Raw genomic sequence first — 19,166 nt, 5'->3', positions numbered from 1 at the left:
GTTTCAATGTGGGATCTAATTACTCTCTTTGCCTACCCCTATTCTTCATTTCTGGTTACTTGAAATTTAGGTTATCATCCCAAAGAGCTTGGGTCACCTTTTAGAGCCTGGGTGACACTCATGAAACTCACTTTGATTTCTGAGACACCTGTGTGCAGCTTCAGTCAAATTTACCAGGGATTACACCCAACCCTGATGGCCTAGTGGTTAAAGTTGGGCACTCTCACTGGCGGCCTGGGTTTGGTTCCCAGTCATGGAACCACACCACTTGTCCATCAGTATCCATGCTGTGGTGGTGGCTCACATAGAAGACCTAGAAGGAAACACTATGATATACAACCATACACTGGGGTTTTGGGGAAAAATAAAGAAGAAAAAACGAGGGAGATTGGCAGCAGATGTTAGCTCAGAGTGAATCTTTCCCTGCAAAATAAAAAAATTACCAGGGATTAATTAGGAATGAAATGCTGATTCCCTCATAGTTTGTCAGGTGATGTTGGAGAGTAAACAAAGGGTCGATGGAGAAGGGAAAGCGGTATAGTCATCTGATAGATCTCGTGGAGTAGAACAAAAAAAAAGGGCCCTTATTCTTATCTGTTTCAAATGGATTAAAATGGCTTTAGCTAAAATTAATATGATACACATATGTATAATACATAGATGTACATGTATATATTACATATTAACATGGTTCTGAAGATTTTTTATAGACTGGTGAGTTTTAAACTTTTTTGAATATGGATAAGAAACGTAGTAAGGAACATTTTACTCAGCAACCAGTACATTCATAGGTATGTATATATTTATATATAACTGAAACAGAAGTGTTGTAACACAACACTTTATTCTGACACATTCCCTTCAGTTTATTTTTTATAATGCAGATAACTAACTGCCTACTACATTGCTTTTATTACCTACTAATAAGTTGTGACCTTTTTAAAAACTTCTGTCCTAGACCAACTTGATATTTGTTGTTTATAGATGTGTAAAGTGCCGGTACTTAACATGCTGAAGAATTATAAAATTTTGGAGTTAGAAGAGATTCTTACCACAGGTCATGGAATGATCAGAGCAACTTAAAGTACAAGGAACTTTAGATCTCTTCAGTCCTCTCATTTTAGAGCTGAGGACTGAGAGCAGAGATTAGCAACTTGTGCAGAGTTGCACACATATACTAAGCATAATTTAAGAGCGTATATGAGATCATTTCGATCTATGCTTTGTTTCATAAAGCCTTTCAGTGGGGTCATGGTCAGAACCATCATGTCGGCTACAGTGTGGTAAAAATTAGGATTCAGGTCAGTTTCATGAAATCCTTGGCTCTGCTGCTGACACCGTGACAGGCAGGCAGTGCTGCTTGGCAGCTGTACACCACCAAATACTGCTGCTTTTCTTTGACAAGCTTGAAGGAAGTTCAGAATATGGATATGGATTGGGGATCGCAGTGCCGTTTTAAGTTGACAAAGCCCATAATTGAACCATAAATTGTAAGTGTGGTAATTATGGTAAAGAAGAGTAGGTAGGTGGGGAGGGTGGTTTGATCTTGATTTTACAGAAAGGGAAAATGAAGGAGACAGAGTCAAGTGATAGCGCAGTCCACAAGTTCCCTTAGAGTATTTGTGAGTTCTTTTCAAAAGGAGTCTATTGCTTTGGGGCGAAGGGTGCTGACATTGCCACCAAAGCCAGTGATTTTCTTACCTAAGCAGGGAACTGGACTCATTCTGTGCTTGGCTTATAGCTGGATCTGATTTATTTTAAGTTGAGCATCCATTATAAATGATGTAAATTAAACCACTTCTTCAGCACGGGGCCTGACATGTAGTTAGTACTTATTAAATAATATCTGTTAGTATAGCTGTACTTTTATTTGTAGACACCTTTTACTATTAACAAGCATTCTTTGCGTGTATTTATATTTGAGTTCTGTAAAACACTGACAGCAGCAAAATTAATGTTTCCACTTTGTACTTAATGTCGTTTCTAGCAGCATGATATAGTGGATTTTGAAGAAAGAGAAGTAAGTTCAAACTCCACTTCTTATACTTAGCTCATTCATATATCTACCTCATACAGTCATTTCAAGTATTAAATGAGGCAATGTCAAGCTTTTATATGAGTATTCCTAGTAGCTAATCAATACATGGTAATTCCTGTTGTTATCTTTATCATTAGCATGAATAATCAAGAACACTTTGTACCTTTACATTAGATAATTATTTGCAAGGCTGTAAATAATCTTTCACTTTGAATTAGTTACCCCTGGTCTTCCGGACCTTAGGAAAGGTGTCACTAGAATCTGGTACTAATTCCATCACTAATGCTTGAATTGAGTTAGGCTGCTCTGAAATGTAGAGACTGTTAAATCAGATGATCACTAAGCTTTCCTCAGCTCTAGAATCCTGAGTTTTTGAGCTGATTGGTCTGAAGGCACTATCTTTTTTTCCTTCTGCTTCTCAGGCATGACATGAGCAACTTTGCCTGTCCTCTTCAGTTTCTTGTATATGTAGGAACACATAATTCATATCATAGAAGTGGTTTAAATTGCAATCATCAGCTCTTGACTTAAATCTTCACAGTTTAGACATTAAACCCTAATTATCACTCCCCCTATATTTTCCTATTGTGTGTAGAAGAAAATCCAAAATTCTCATCATGGCATATAAGACAGTCTGGCCCCTTCCTAACCTCTTTGGCCTTATCTCTTACTGCCGTGTTCCAAAAAGCACTGGCTTGAAACACATCGAGCTTATTCCTACTTTAGAACTTCAGTCGGAAGGTTCTCTCAGTCAAGACTGCCCTTCATTCTGATTTTCATGGTTGGTTGCTTTGTGTCACTCAGGTATCAACTCAGACTTCAGCTTTTCGGAAAGCTATTCAATACTCTTAGGAAGCATTACTTCTCCATACCACAGTCACTTGCTACCCCATTACCCTATTTATTTCTTCATTGTATTACTGGTACTATAAGCTCTCTTTTATATGTGTTTCTCATCTCTCTCCCTTACTAAAATGTAAGTTTCTTGAAGGCAGGGACATTTCTGCTATATTCCCAGTGTCTAGAACATTGCCAAAAACATAGACACTCAGTAAATACTTGTTGATTGCATAAATGAGTCATGATAAAAATATAAGGGAAACCAACATTTATTGAGCACTTGCTACACACTGAATAACACTAATTTAGTCTTCCACTAGACTGTTGAAATAAGCATTAATTTCCATTTTGTAATAAAAAGCCCAAGATTGAGAAATTTTTCTCATCTGCCTTCAGGTAGGTATGCCTCTTCATCATCATCAGCTCACCTCCCATTTATTTTGACCTGTGTACCAGGTACTGTGCTAAGAACCTTAGGTTCATTATCTAATTTAATTCTTGTTAAAACTCTATGATGTATATCACTGTCCTGATTTTACAGATGAGAGATCTGAAGTTTATGTTAAGTAAGTAACTTGCCCAAAGGCACATAGAAAGTGACATAGTCAAAATTTCTAACCCAGATTTTAAAAACCTCTACACTAGAGATTCCCATTTCTTGATGGAGAGAAATGATTTCTCAAGGTTTTTTTTAAAAACAGGATCAGAACCTTTTCTTTAACTGAAATGTGAAGCTAGATGCCCATTGTGATAAACAAGTAAAAACTGAGCTTAGGGATGGTATGATTAAGCAGAACTATAATACATTGCTTGGTTCTCATTCCAGTGTGATTATCCTAGCATTTTAGGGAGAAAATGGCCTTTATTTACCTAATTGCAGTAGTCACTGTTACAATATATAGTTAATAAATATATCATCTTAAGAGGAAAAAAAATCTACTTTATAAAAAAGATTCATACTTAGTTTTTTTTTTTTTAAAGATTTTATTTTTTTCCTTTTTCTCCCCAAGGCCCTCCAGTACATAGTTGTATATTCTTCATTGTGGGTCCTTCTAGTTGTGGCATGTGGGACGCTGCCTCAGCGTGGTTTGATGAGCAGTGCCATGTCAGCGCCCAGGATTCGAACCAACGAAACCCTGGGCTGCCTGCAGCGGAGGGCGCGAACTTAACCACTCGGCCACGGGGCCAGCCCCCATACTTAGTTTTTTAATTAAACAATACAGAAAACTAGATAAAAAGAAGTCAAATCATCTGAACTGGTACCACCCAAAGATTACCACAATTAACATTTTAGTGACCTTCTTTCTAAAATCTCTTTTCATATATACATATGTATGTATTTATATGTATACTTTTTATAGTAAATGAAATTATAATCTACATGTGGTTTTGTAATTTTATGGTTTTTTTTGTTTTACTCATTGTTATGTAATACTCATCTTTCTGTGTCTTTTCATGTCAAAATAGCCTTCAGAATCCAAAGAAATGAAACCATAATGGTGAAAGTGGCTGCTGGGAGGTTTGTGTGGGGCTGTATTCTGCCTTTCTCACCAGGCTGGCCCTGAGCACTAAAGCCAGAATCAGAGACTTATGTGAAGAAGATAGTCTGCCTTTTGACGCTCCTTTTTTCCCCTCATTGTGGTCACAAAACCTTTCCCTCTGGATATCTCCAGTCAGACTCCTGCCAGTGGATATGTCTGAGTTGGGATGGTAGGGAGAGGGTGTGCTCCCATACATGGTTGTACCCCTCCCTCTTACAGCTCAGTGCCCCTAAAACTCAGATAAATGTCGTCTCTCTTGAACAAGATCTCTAGGCCAGCTCTGAACAGGTGGCTAATGCCCTGCTTTCAGGCTTATGAACCAGGCCTCTGAGATACCAGGCCAAGGCAGGAATGACTGTTCTTGGAGCAACATGAGTGCACAGCAGGCCAGAGCAGGAGAGAGTGTCCTAGAAGCCTTTTATGTTTGGGGAAAACTTCAGTGTTGCTGATTCTTAAATATACCTCAATAGCACCTTCTGCCATGCTTTTGTTCTTGTTTCCTTTGCCTGGAATGTGCTTCTTCATTATTTCTCTGTTCAACTCTTATCTCTTGCTCAGTCTATCTCAAGCACGAGTTTTTCCATGATACATATTTTGGTTTCTTTTCCTTGAAACCAGATGTACTTTATTTGTCCCCATTGGTTAAGGCTCATTACATATTTTTACTATGTTTCAGGTAATGGAATATGAACAGCTGAGGAAATGAGAGTCTTGCTTTCATCATCAAAAACGTTTGTTGTTTATAGCAAGAGTTAGTATCAAGATTAAGTCCTTCAAAAGCACTTAATAAGAGGAGCAAACTTGTTCTCAAGTATTTCCATCCTAGCCATTGGTTTGACTATAGAAAATCTCCCTCTGCACATAACTGAGCTGAGAAAATAGTGCCTTTTAACTTGGTGTTGCAAACACCTAAGCATACCTACTACAAGATTCTGTTTAAAGGAGCAGGGGCTCACAGCAGAAGGGAGTAATCATTTTATATCTGGAGGTTCTGCCATGCAAGACGTGGCCTCTGACCGATGAGAGCAGGTTGAATCATGCCGCTGCCATTGGTGTTATTAATCTGTAACATAGCTTCTGTCACAAGTCCTGCCTCTTCCATGCTACTTCATGGTCAACTCCAACTCCCGTTTCTTCCATTTGGGTTCTCATTTTGCTTTTCCATGTTAGCCACAAAAGTAAAATTTCCTATGTTCTGAGCAAGGCTCAGGAATTAGGTCAAACTTTGATACCGTTGGAGTCAGAGAATCTCGCAGGGTGTCTGGAATTTCATATTGACTTAATGGCATCGTATGGGGATGGTGCATAGCTCAGTAATGTCTGGGTCCACTCAATTATACTTTATTACTTCATTATAATATTAATATTTCCCATAGTATAAATATTGGGTAAAATAAAAAATGTAAGGTAGAAAATTAAAATCCCTAATCATCCTCCTACCCAGAACTGCTGGGTAGAGAACTGCTGCTGGTATTTTGGTCTATTTCTTTCTAAGATTTCTACCCTAACCATTACTGTTCAGTGAATCTGTCATTTATAAGGATAGGAGGGTCTCACCAACAGATTCCAACCCAGCAGTGATTTAGTAGAGTTACTAGTTGTTCCTTATTCTTAATGTTGCTTGCCACTGTGTGGAGAGATGCGGAATGTCATCTCCCTTTGGCTGAAGTATGCAATATCTGACCATCTTTGTGCCTTCACTTTGTAAACAATGCGTCCTTTGCTGGGTTGATTATGTACAGCTGTGCTACTGAGGATTTAAAGCAAAAATTGTATGAGAATGTATTTTTTCCCCAGAGGAGATAAATGTAATTTCTGAGAAGTGAAGTGTGTGTGCACGCATATATATATATATATATATGTATATATATATTGCTTTCTGTGTGGTTGCCTTCAAGATGTTTGAGCTTTCTTCCCTTTTGCTGTGTAGGAACCCAAGCCAGACCATCTCCTTGTGCTGAGGGTACTGTGGAATGACTTCTCTGTGTGCTACTCCTCTCGCCCTCTGCTCTGCTGGTCCGTGTGGTGGGCCCTCTCCACTTGTGGCTATTTTCAAGTTGTGAACTACACACAGGGCCTGTGGGAGGTGGTGATGCCTTCTCGCGATGCTGCTATCTATAACGGTGGTGTGGAGGCCGTTTCAACCTTACTGGGTAAGCAGTGCAGGATGGAGAGGCTGGTTGGGAGAGAGAGATTCCTCTGCTGGTTAAGTCAACCATAATCATATTTTCTCTCCCCTCCCAAATTAGAAGTAACCCCAAAGAATGATTTGCTTATTTGGGGCTCTGATTTTATAAGTTAGGAGGAAAATTTAGAAGTGCTCAAGTGGTAGAGGACATGACTAACAAACTTGAATTCTTTATAACCTTTGAGGAAACCTAATGTATTGATTTTCAAAATTGTTTTCTTATCCAAGTTTCCATTATCTGTGTTTACTGGGTATTTTTTGCCACTTGATGTGAAACTTTAAGTAGCAATATACAATAGTGTATAATAATAGCTAATAACTGTTAAGTGTTAATATGTGCTAAGTGCTGTTCTAAGGACTTTATGTGTATTAACTCAGTTCTTAGAAAATTCCTGAGATAGATGCAATTATTATCCCCATTTTACAGTTTAAGAAACTGTGGACAGATAGGTTAATAACTTGCCCAAGGTCATATAGATGGTAAGCAGTAAGGTCAAGATTTGGACTCAGAAGCCCATGTTCTTGACCATTATATTCTATTGTCCCTCTTTAATTTGTTAACCTATTTCATAACGTTTTTGGAAGATTTTATATGATTTCTGTAAGCATTTATAACTGTGCCCTGGCATCTAGAAAGCACTCTATACCTTTTAGCTGTCATTATCACTGCCATCATTTACCAAGGGGCAGAGATGCCCTTTGCCATATTCTAAACTGCTCCTCAGTTAAGAGGAGAGATGAGCCATCCTGCCATGTTGCCAAGCTAGAAGCAGTGGTTCTTTTTGACTCTTTCCTCTGCTTCAGCCTCAGTAGTTTTTTCCTTAGCAGCATCCCTGGGTCTACAGCCTCCTTTTCCATCTCATTGCCAGCTGCCCTAATTCAGTCTCACATCATCTCTCAGTGGCTCCATATTATTCATTCCATCAAGTCCAAAATTCTCTGCCTGACCCTTAGGCCCTCCATAATCTTGAACTATGCTATTTGTAAGTTTAAAGCTTTTAAAATATAATAATCTGAGCTGAATTTTTAATTTACTGAAATAGTATTTGTTTAGCAAAATAACTGGATGACTTTTCTCTTTTTGTTTTGTAGGTGCTGTTGCCGTGTTTGCAGTTGGTTACATAAAAATATCCTGGTCAACTTGGGGAGAAATTGCACTGTCTCTGTTTTCTCTCCTGATTGCTGCCACAGTGTATATCATGGACACTGCAGGGACCATCTGGGTGTGCTACGCATCCTACGTGGTCTTCAGAATCATCTACATGTTACTCATCACTATAGCAACGTATGTATTTTGATTCAAAAAAGCATTAGGAAAACTTGTGACAGGATAAACTTTTTGGTTTCTTTACAAACAAATTTTTTAGTTAAAAAGAGGCAAATGGGAGAAAGCATTGTACTGTATGTGCATCAGCGGTTTTTCTCCTGGGGAAGCATTTAGGCAAGGTTCATTTATTTTCTCATTCACATGTTCCTGCTGTTTTTAGATATTTGTGTGAGATTTACATCATTAAGCAACAAAATACTTTTCACTTTGTTGTGAAGGGAATTAACAGAAAGAAGGGCATAGTCTTCACGTTTAAAGTAAAAATTGTAACTACCCAGGAAGTAATTCTTGTCTATTTATTCTTCTTTTATTTATTTTTTCAGTTTTCAGATTGCGGCAAACCTCAGCATGGAGCGCTACGCCCTAGTGTTTGGTGTAAACACCTTCATTGCTCTCGCACTTCAGACTCTGCTCACTCTAATTGTGGTAGATGCCAGTGGCCTTGGCTTAGAAATTACCACTCAGGTAAGATCTCTGATTCAGCACTGCAGATGTTATGATTTGATCAGGGTGGCAGAGGTGGAGCATGCTTGAAAACAGATTCAAACAATATAGACAGATATAAAATAAAAAGTGAAAGTGTTCCCTCTTTCCTTCAGTCATCCCCCATCCTTAGGTCTTTTCTACCTGGAGGATGTTGGGACCGTCATCTTTCTGATGAGGCCCTAGACCATTTCTGAGTGTGACTAACCAGCCTGGTGGAGCTGAGAGGTAATATTGGTTCCTCCAAGCCCAACTTCTCTGCTTCCTCATCCAATATTTTCCTCCATTTTTCATTCTGTGCCTGGAATGCTGTATCCCTCTCACAGCTCTCTAAGTCTCCTCCCTTCTTTATATAAAATACCCCCCACCCAAATACCAAGGTGATGACTTGGCTGTTGATGAGTAGCCTTATGATTCTTAACATATGTCCGATTGAGAAACACCTGCACAAACACCCAAAGACAATGTGAATATTTTTATTCATTCAGGAATGGTATAGTTGCATATGCCTTCATGCATTGTGAGTTTGTAGGTAGGGCTTGCTCTGTACTTTGAAAATGGGCAATTGAATCAAGAAGTGCCAGCCCCACCCCCATCCCAGCCCAAATGATTCCTTCTCCATTATTCCCTCCATACTTGCATCTTAATTTTCTTAGAATACAAAAACGCAACATGTTATCAGTAATTAACTTTGTTTTTATTGAAGAGACTTAAAAGAGAAATAATAATAATAATAGGTAACGTGCATATAGCACTTTCTACGTGCCAGGTACATTATATAGAATTTTGCAAGTGTTGTCAGGATGAGAAATTGAGAAAATGAGTTTGAGAGATAAGTAATGTTAAGTGTTGTTTAAGGTCACACAGATAATAATAATGTGGCAGAGCTATGATTGAAACTAGCATCTAACTCTCAAGCCTACATGTCTCCCACTGCATTATGCGGCCTCAAAAGGGGGCGTGGTGGGGAGAACAGATGAGTGGGAGCTTACTAGTAATCTTTCTGTATGTTTCCCAATTACTACCAGCAATAAAAACCTCGAGAAGACCTCTCAAGGGATAGGTGCTGACATTTGGGATGGAGGGTGGGAGAGAAACCAAGTGCTTGTCATCCTGCTACGGAAATGGTGGGTTTAAACTTGTGGAATAATAGAATTTTGTGGGCTACGCTGAAACTCTAACTGCCGTGATTAATTAGCAGGTTTCCTACAGGAAAATGTATACAAATTTGAAAGAACCTGGCCCAGAGACTTAGAGTAACATTCTTGTTGCACCTATGAGCTAGCTTATAAGTATTTAGTAAGTTTTAAGAAGATAATGATGATGAAGTTGTAACTATATGGTCACATTAAAAATTTGGCTTAGGGAAGATTCTTAAAGTAATCCTATAAGGGTATATAGTTGACCTTCCACTGCCCTCTTCTGGGGAAGAATAGAAGTTCTTGATCTTCAGAACTTGGCCTGTTAGTCATACCCACCTGTCAGCTTGAGGGTGGAGACCAGGATTCAGGTATAACAATAACAGCAATAAAAATTAAAACAATAGTATTAACAGTATTAGCACTGTGCTAATAAACATTTACATTCATGATCTCATCCCTTCCCATCAATGCTGTAAAGAAGGAAATATGAACTGCATTCTGTAAATGAAGTCACGGCTCTGAGATTAAGTGTCTCAGTCAAGGTCACACAGCTAGTGAGGGAGGTAGTCAGGCTTCAGTTGGCTTCAGTCCCACCGCACTGCTGCCTCCGTGTATCTTCAGTACCCGGCACACTGTGTAAGCACACAATGCTTTTTGAAGTTTTATGGAGAAACTGAATATATCTTTAATTGCAGTATATGTTCACAGGTATGTAAGAGGACAGCTCATCTTCTAATTGATAATTCTATGAATTGCTACTTCCCCCTCTCTAGTTTCTGATCTACGCCGGTTATTTTGCATTCATCGCTGTGGTTTTCCTGGTTAATGGTGCAGTCAGTGTTATGAAGAAATACAGAAAGCAGGAAGATCCAGAATCAAGTTCTCAAGTAACCACTTCATAATATACTGCTGACGAGCTGCTGCTTCTAGCAAGAACTCTGCACAGCACTGTGCCTGGATGTATTTCATTTTTGAAGATGTGGACACATATTTATGAATGTGTATTTCATGGCTTCAGAGCAGCCGCTTGACTATGTCATGTGTTCCTGGAGTAACATAATACTGTTCAGAGGAGCCAGAAGTGAAGTTTATTTTGTGGGTTATTTATGAGAGCTAATTTAAGTCTGACTTTTTTCTGATTCAAAAACAAACTTGACTTTGAAAACCAAGTAGTCAAGAGCACTCAAGCAGCACGTGCTGTTATACACATGATAGCAGGTGAGTTTGATGTTTCATAGGGCAGATGCTTCTGTATCTGCTTAGCCAGAAGCTTGGCTGGTGGGACCAAGGCTTCACAGGGGTCACAAGATGTCACAGGTCAGGATAGAAATATGTTCTAACAGCACTTGCCCCTGTTCAACTTGAGTCTTATTTCTGTGTTACTCATGTGCATTTGTGTTTCTACAGATGAAAGTCGTTCCTATCACTGGCAATATTTGCTCTGGTTGGGTGTTCTGTCCTATAAGGAGTGTATGTCATTTCTAATAAGTTATTTTTTAAAAATTCATTATATGAATGTTCTCAGTTCTTATCTTGACGATTATATATTTGTGTAGATTTTCTTTAGAAGTACAGTTTTGCTTATTCATATGCTTCTCAGAGAAGCTCATATAGTTAGAAAATAAGGCAAGTTTTGAAGCCTACTAATAATCTAAATGAAGAGACCTAATCAGAAAACTTAAAGGTAGGTTTGTTTGTCTTTTATTCTTCAGTATGAAGGACTGTTAATTCCATGATGAAAGGTTAGTATATGGGCTAAAGACAACGAGCCCATTTTGTATTTGCATTCCCTTTTATTTCCAGAATTAAATGAAAAAGTCTTTTTTTTAATAACTTCATCCCCATTTATAGCTTTTATATTATTTGTTCTTCTTATCCAAGATAAAGATGTCATTAGGTGTTGGATTATTCCAAAGCCTTTTTCACCAACTGAGCCTCTTTTTAATTGTTTCACTAATTAATAATGGAGCAGGAACTAGGATAGATTTGGTTCCTGCATTTTGTACGTTAAATCTGCCTTTGTGTCTAAGGGTGGATCATCTTGAATATTTGCTTAAAATAAGAATTGCTCATGAGTCCATTTCCAAGTTAACTTGAAAAAATATTATTCTGTATACATTTAATTCTGAAATCAGCCTACCAAGTGGCTGCTAGAGTATGTGAGACATGAAAACTATTTTAAAGCCTTCCCTTGAAAAGGATCTAGGTAGCTGCTTCCAGCTGGGTGTTAACTTTTTTTAGAATGACACAGCTAAACAGTGTGAATAATAGTGTCAAGATTGCAAAATTGATATATTTATTTGGTTTAAGCAGGAATTCTAGAAGTAAGTGAATGAGGATAAGAAGAGGTCATTTCCCATTTGCCTTCCTTTCGGATTAAGGGAAAGGAAGAGAACACTAGCTAAGGAAGGGAAGGGGTAGTGATGTCATAAAAGTAGCAACCTCTAATTTTATATTTTGTCTTTTTTTTCTTGCTACATAGGGAGTTGTTTACTCAAATGAGCAGAAAAGTGGTGTTTGAGGGATTTTAATTTTTTTAATAAAATAGATAGTGGTACAAATTGTTCACATTACCAAAGTAATATTTCCCTGGAATTTAATTTGAAGACTGTGGCACACAGCCAGAACCTTTACTTATTTAAGAAAATGATAAGTTCACAATTTGGTGTGTGGCCGTATTTGTAGAATGCTGACCCCAATTTGCAAGTTGTATGCCGTTTTGCAAATAAGTGTGGAAATAATTGGTAATTTTTATTCAATTCTGTATAGATTATAAAATTATTTTTATTAAATAAATGTTTTACAGTATATTTTCCCTTTTTAATCAAAATTATTTTAAATTTGTCTTTTGCTTCAGTAGGAGTTTTAGATTCCATCCTGAAATGATTTCTCCTAGGACAAATTTTGTCTTAAGCCTTCTCCTCTGCTGACCCTCCTAATTAACCTTGTCATCCTGTTCATTCTTTCATTGCTTTGTGATCTTTTCCTTTGACTCCTCCCCCTTATTTCTGTTGTTTTCCCAAGTTTTTTCTAGCACCACATTGCTAGCAATCTAGCACCACTTTATTTTTCCTGGTCTTCATCTTGGTACCTCTCATCTCTCTGTTTAAAGTGTTCACCCTTTTAAAAACTGAAAAGGCCCACATTCCCTTCAGTGTTAACTGAATTTTAAAAATAAAGGAACTTAAATCAAGGGCAGAAGATGCCATCTTGTTTTGAAACTTCATAGCCTCTTTGTTCTGGCCCAAAATATTCTGATACCCAGCGAAGCATCTTTTTGCCATCAGTTGAGAGTCAGTTTATTATATCCTAGAAAACAAGTCAGTCTTCCTCTCAGTAGCCAAATTAGTACCTTCCCTTTAATATCCCATTCCAAAACCTGCTTCATTGAGGCATTTCATTGATTATCACCAAAGACTTGGAAATTTTTCATGCAAAACAACTTTTTTTATGAGAGTACTTTTTTTATTTTTATTTTTTTTGATGAGGAAGGTTGGCCCTGAGCTCACATCTGTTGCCAATCTTCCTCTTTCTTTTTCCTCCCCAAAGCCCCAGTACATAGTTGTATATGCTAGTTGTAAGTCCTTCTAGTTCTATGTGGGATGCTGCCACCATGTGGCTTGATGAATGGTGTATAGGTCCACACCCAGGATCCAAACCAGTGCACCCCAAGCTGCCAAAGCGGAGCACGCGAACTTAACCACACACCACCTGGCTGGCCCCCAAAACAATTTTTTAAAGATAAAGTTTTCTGTCCCTATAGTTATATCCCCTGTATCTTAATGCCTTTCAGATTGCAAGCCTTCTGGGCAGGGACCATGTCTTATCTTTGACTTTTGTTGCAAAACATTTCCTAGTGCCATATGAATATTGAATTATATAATTGATATGTAATGGACTCAGTATAGCCCCCTGCCAGTACAATAGCTAAATGCCCACTATTTTTTAAAAAGTACATCAACATGGAACATTAAGATTAAAATGCCTATCAATGATCTCTAGTCCACTACTTTATTCAAGGCATTATGCTTAAATGATAGAAATTGGATATGTTTGTTTTACTTATTATGGCATCCTCCTTATAATTAATACCTTACATTTGCTTAACATGTTTTAGTTTTGAAAGGGCATTTGTGAACATCATCTCCTTTGATTTCTGGAAAGGGATCTTGTAGGAGTACTAATTCCTCTACTGTTTTTCATTAAGTAATGCTGATAAAGGGAGTTCAAAGTGCTAGATTTGCCACTCAAAGCTGTGGTCCATTAGGGAAGTCTCTGTTAAGCTTCAGTTTCCTCATCAGTACGTGAGGATGATGCCTCCCTCGCAGGACTGTTGTGAAGAAATGAAGGAAGACGTGAAAGCACCTGTACTGGAGATGCAGAGTAGGGGACTGAGAAGGCAGTTCTAGTCCCCTTACTCTCCATTTACAGTTAATTTGTAGCTATCAATCTTAAAATTACACTTTCAAAGGAAAGTTTTTGAGTCTTGCAATCAAAATGAAAATGATCAGAAGCTTTTAAGCCCCTGCCCCCTTTATTTTTAATTTATATTTTGGAAAGCTCTTCTGCGGATACAAGGAAGAAAAAGTCATGATTCCTGCTCTCAAGGACCTTAAAATGTGTGATAAGAAAAAGTAGAAAGGATAATACATGCCCAACTGCAATCCACAACAGTGTGTCAGGTACCATAACAATTAAAAGGCTTGGGTCTCAAAGAGAACAAGGACATTGGTGAAATCATGAGTGGCTTCCTGAAGGAGGTGGCATTTGAGTTGGCTATGCAGTATGGGTAGAATTTTAAAGAAATTTGGAAGGGGGAACTGTGTAGTAAAGAAAGGGGCACAAATAAAGGTATAAAGGCCGAAAACTCTGTGTACAATCAGCGAGAAATAGGAGTAGGGTGAGATAAAGTTGAAAAGACAGTTTGGCGACATTTTCCAATGTTTATTAATTGGAGATGGAAATGGAGAATAATGATTAAGTTTTATGAAGTTTAATTTGGCAGCAGTGGATAGGATGAATTTTATGGAAGGTACTACCTAAAATTGCTAGTTCAGGGACCATTTCAATTGGCTAGGTGTAGATGAGGTAGGCCTTTATAACTTACCGCAGTGGAAGAAACAGAGAGGACTGACTTGGGGTTACTACGTTAACGTTCTAGAATGTGTGCCCCTATTTCAAAAGGTGGCTTAGAAAGTAAATAACCTGCCCAACATCACACTCTGTGAAGTGGAGAAGCCTGGATGGGAGTCTGATTCCCACCCTACACTGCAAATTAACGGTCGCTTCCGCCCCATACCCTTCTCAAGTCTGTAGGGATTACACTGCAGTGGGAAGAGGGGGCGGGAGGGAGCCCCCCAGCTCAGAAAACAGCCCCGGAGAAGAAGAATGCCAGGCAGGGCACCAGCAGCTGCAGGATGGCTGTGCTGCGGGGCTGTTCTAGAATGGCTGGGTAGGTGGCAGAGGGCTGAGAAGCCTCGGGGTACAAGTTGTGGGTGTACAGCTAGACAAAGCTGCAGGAAACCTAAACCCCGATTTCCCGGCCACCGCCTCCCCCAGGCCGGCCGGCTCCATGCCAGAAACGAGCCCGCGGGCCTGTGGTGGGCGGGGCGTGCAGCCTCGCTTGCTTCGGTCCACTCCCGAGGGGGGCCCCCCCGCGCCTGCGCATTGCGGCCCGCCGCACGCCGGCCGCGCCCGCCGCGGCTTTCCGTCCGCGCTGTGTCGGGGAAGCGGCTCGCGGTCTCTGCCGGCGCAGGAAGGGGGCGTGGGCCTCCGAGAAGGCCCGGCTGTGGGCTGCAGTTACCATTTCTGAAACTCCTCCTCCAAACCTCAGCGTGGGGAGACCTCCGGTGAAGGTCATGTGCTGTGAAAGGCACCGGCTGCTGTCTCTGACGTTTAAAACTTCTTGGGTAATCAGTGCGGCCGGCTACGGATCACTCTCTGAAACGGTTATTACCAAATTGTCCTCTTTTAAAATAAGTGAATCCAAGGGGACAACAGCCCTTTCCAAAGGACAGTCTTACCCTCCAGAAAAATCACAAGAGGAATTGCAACTAAGAAAATTCAACCTTCTGCCCCAAATGCTGAAATGTTAACAAAAACTATTTAATACTTAAATATTTGAAACCCCTAAACTAATTCATCTGTTTGATATAGTTCCATCTTCTACCCACACCACCACTAGCCTCTTTTTTTCTAATATGAAACTGCATACCTTGACCATCATTCCCTGCAGGATGCCAAAAATCCTGGAAGACCTACCCGCGATGTTCTGGGAGTGTGGACAAAGGTGGACCTTGACCTCCGGATCAGTACTTAGGATGGAGCCTTTGGACGGAACAGCTACCTGGAAATTCTCGCCTGGGTCTTGTGCTTGACTGATTAAGAAGCCATAGGCCAGAGAATGTGTCCATAGGGAAATTAGTCGTCTGCTTAAAGATCTGTTTTTATCTCCAACTCTCGTAATTAATTCCCAGTTACAGTTTGATGATTCTTTACTCCCCGCCCTGATTTTTTCTTTGCATTTTGGTCTCCTTTCCTTAGTTATAAGCCATTTCATACTTACCCAAAGTCATTCCTCCACAGCCATTTAAATTTAAAAAATATCTAGCTATATCTAGTGGTAGAAAGGACTCCAGCATTAAGCCAGAGGTCCTAGGCGGGATGTGAAGTAGTCCCAGATGGTAGGAACGCCTGGTTTATAGTAGAAACAATATTTTAAAAATCGTCCCTAGAGGAAAGCATTCCCTTTTAAGCCCCTGCGCTGATAGAGTTGTGCACAGTGTGGAACAGAAAATCACAAAGAGGATACCATAATCTTCAATAAGTAGCCTCCTAGGAAGGGCCCTAAAATCCCACCTCATAACATAGAATCAAATGTTACTAATTGAGCTTTATTGTGGTTGGCAAATATTCTGATTCCATGGTTATTTTAACATTATTGTGTGGTTTTAAAAGCATTATGTGGTCATGGTAAGAAATTTGGGAAATGTAAAAAAGCATATGGAATAATTATTACTCCTAATATTTGTCAACTCTAATCCCCTGTGCATGACTTTTGTCCTCTCACAACCCACAAGAAACCACAGCAGAGCATAAGTAGTTACTAGGACTCTTAGTGGCAGATCACTCTCAGATCAAATAAGTGTATAAGATATTTACTATTAGAAATTAATGTCATTAAAAATTAAATACATTATTTTAAAAATTACCAAAGACATAAATAAGCAACCATGAGTAAGAATCAGCAGAAACAACAACAGATGAAGAGACCTAATGGTTTCAGATATTGGAATTATCAGATACAGAGTATGAAATGAATATCTATAAAACGTTAAATATAAAAAATGTTTAAAAATGAGCAAGTAACAAGACTAACAAAAATGAAAAGACTGGCTTGATTTTCAAAGAACTGAAAAATATATTTTAGAAATTAAAATAGAAATGTTGAAGTTAAAATTCAATGGATTATGTCTCATAAATTGCTGATGAGAGTGTAAATTGGTACAACTCCTTTGAAGAGCATTTTGCTGTTGTCCTTTAAAGTTAAAGATAGGCATAGTCTATGACCCAGCAATTCCACTCCTAGGTATATACCACAGAGCTGCACTTTCAAATATGGCAACTACTAGACACTTGGGACTGCAAGCATACTCTGTTTTATTGTGCTTTGCTTTATTGTGCTTCACAGATAATGCATTTTCTACTAATTATTACCCTCCACCAGCAAAAGATTACAACTTGCTGAAGGCTCAGATGATGGTTAGCATGTTTTAGCAATGAAATATTTTTAAATTAAGGTATGTACATTGTCTTTTTTAGACATAATGCTATTGCACACTTAATAGGCTACAGTATAGTGTAAACATAACTTTTATATACACTGGGAAACCAAAAAATTTGTGTGACTCACTTTATTGCAATATTTGCTTTATTGCAGTGGTCTGGAACTTAAGCTGAAGTATCTCCAAGGTATGCCTGTGTTGAGTAAGTATTAGAAATGTGACTATACAGGAGTGAAAATTGATCAACCAGAGCTACAAGCAACAATTTCAATGAATCTTATGAACATAATTTTGAGCAAAAGAACTAAGATATAATAGAATATATCAATACAATTCCACTTGTTCAAAAGGAGACAAACTATATTGTTTAAATCTATATACATAAGTGGTAAAAGTATAAAACAAACACATTATTACTATAAAATTCTTTCAAATATTTACTTCTAAGGAATGGAAGAGAGATATGATTAAGAAGGGGCACACATCCTTCTGGGGTACTTTTGTTTTATTTCTTGACTTGGAAGATGATACAAGTGTGCTTCCTATATGATTCTTCATTATACAATACACTTATGTTTTATGTTTTTTTTCTGTATGTTCCTTAAATTTTACACTAAAAACTCAATAACTAGGTTAAATAGCACATTAAAGACAGCTGAAAAGAGAATTAGTGAAGTGGAAAATAAAACTGAAGAAATTACCTAGTATGCAGTAAAGAGACAATGCCTTTAAAAGCGTAAAAAGAGGTTGAGATATATTGTAGAATATTTTGTCTCCTCTGTTATATCTACTCATTCCTTCTAAGGCTACAATATGACAGAATTTTGCAGAACTGGTGAGAACAAGAACCCACAGATACAGGAATCATAGTGCATCACAAGAAAAATGACTAAAAAAATAATAACTTCACACCTAGACACACAGTAGTAAAATTGCAATTAACTTAGGACAAAGAGAAGATCATAAAAGCAACCAGAGAGAAAAGACAGGTCATCCATAAAAGAACACAATTAGCTGACAGCCGGTTTCTCAAGAACACCAATGGAGGCCAGAAGACAATGTAATGAATGCTTCAAATTACTGAGAGAAAATAACTGTCTGCCTAGAACTGTGTACCGAGAACAATGGTCTTTTAAAAACAAGAGTAAAGTAAAAATATTTACAGATGAACAAAAATGGAAAAACTTTACACCAACAACAGGTTATCTCAGGAGAAAGGCACAAGACTCTAGTAGGAAGATCTGATATGCAAGAAGCTAGGATGAAGCTAGGAAAAGCTAGGGGTAAGCATTTATATAAATCTAAATGAACATTAACTTTATTAATTAATAATGATAAAACATTTTGTGGTTTATATTTTAAAATACTACACATGGAGAGTATATAAATTGGGCTGATGAGGGATGCTTAGAAATAAAGCATCCTAAAGTACTTATGTTATTCATGAGGAATATTAAGATACAGATTAAATTAGATTTTGTTAAATTAGGTATCATAGTGAAGTTTAAAGAGCAGCAAAGCATAAAAGTAGAGTGTATAATTTACCAAACAATTGAGTGAATAAACTGGAACAAAAACAAACCTAATGGATGATTTTACCAGCAGTAATCATACAACCTGGCTTTGTGAAGGTTCCCAAAGTGTTGTGGCCATGGGCACTCAGGCACCTGCCCTCCTCACCACAAACCACTGCCAAGAAGGGATAGTAAAGAAAGAGCCCTAGAGGACATTGGCAAGGCTGTCATCTAAACCAGTTCCTGAAGAAGTTGAAACCAAACCAAAGAGGGCAATAAGAAAGGGTAAGTGTTCTGCCAAAAAATTGC

At 38.4% G+C, this 19,166-nt stretch overlaps 1 protein-coding gene across 6 annotated transcripts in view; it reads left to right on the top strand.

Moving 5' to 3' along the window:
- SLC19A2 (solute carrier family 19 member 2) overlaps positions 1-19,166 on the top strand; it is a 32,165-nt gene that overhangs the window by 8,189 nt on the left and 4,810 nt on the right. Inside the window, exons 3-8 of one of the 6 annotated variants that reach the window (XR_011532210.1) lie at positions 6,350-6,572; positions 7,700-7,892; positions 8,258-8,399; positions 10,333-10,777; positions 15,795-17,530; positions 18,975-19,142. Coding sequence is in view for 1 of the 6 variants with exons in the window: in XM_070591550.1 (XP_070447651.1) it covers positions 6,350-6,572; positions 7,700-7,892; positions 8,258-8,399; positions 10,333-10,461 (687 nt within the window). In the remaining 5 variants the exon portion in view is untranslated. Of the gene's footprint in view, positions 1-6,349; positions 6,573-7,699; positions 7,893-8,257; positions 8,400-10,332; positions 12,370-15,794; positions 17,546-18,974; positions 19,143-19,166 lie in introns of those variants that run through there. The other 5 variants (XR_011532211.1, XR_011532212.1, XR_011532213.1 and 2 more) reach the window with 5 other exon arrangements.

This window comes from Equus przewalskii, chromosome 23, assembly GCF_037783145.1.
Source record: "Equus przewalskii isolate Varuska chromosome 23, EquPr2, whole genome shotgun sequence".
NCBI lineage: Eukaryota > Metazoa > Chordata > Mammalia > Perissodactyla > Equidae > Equus > Equus przewalskii.
The sequence above is the reverse complement of the archived record's forward strand: the minus strand, read 5'-3'. Positions and strand labels throughout refer to the sequence as shown.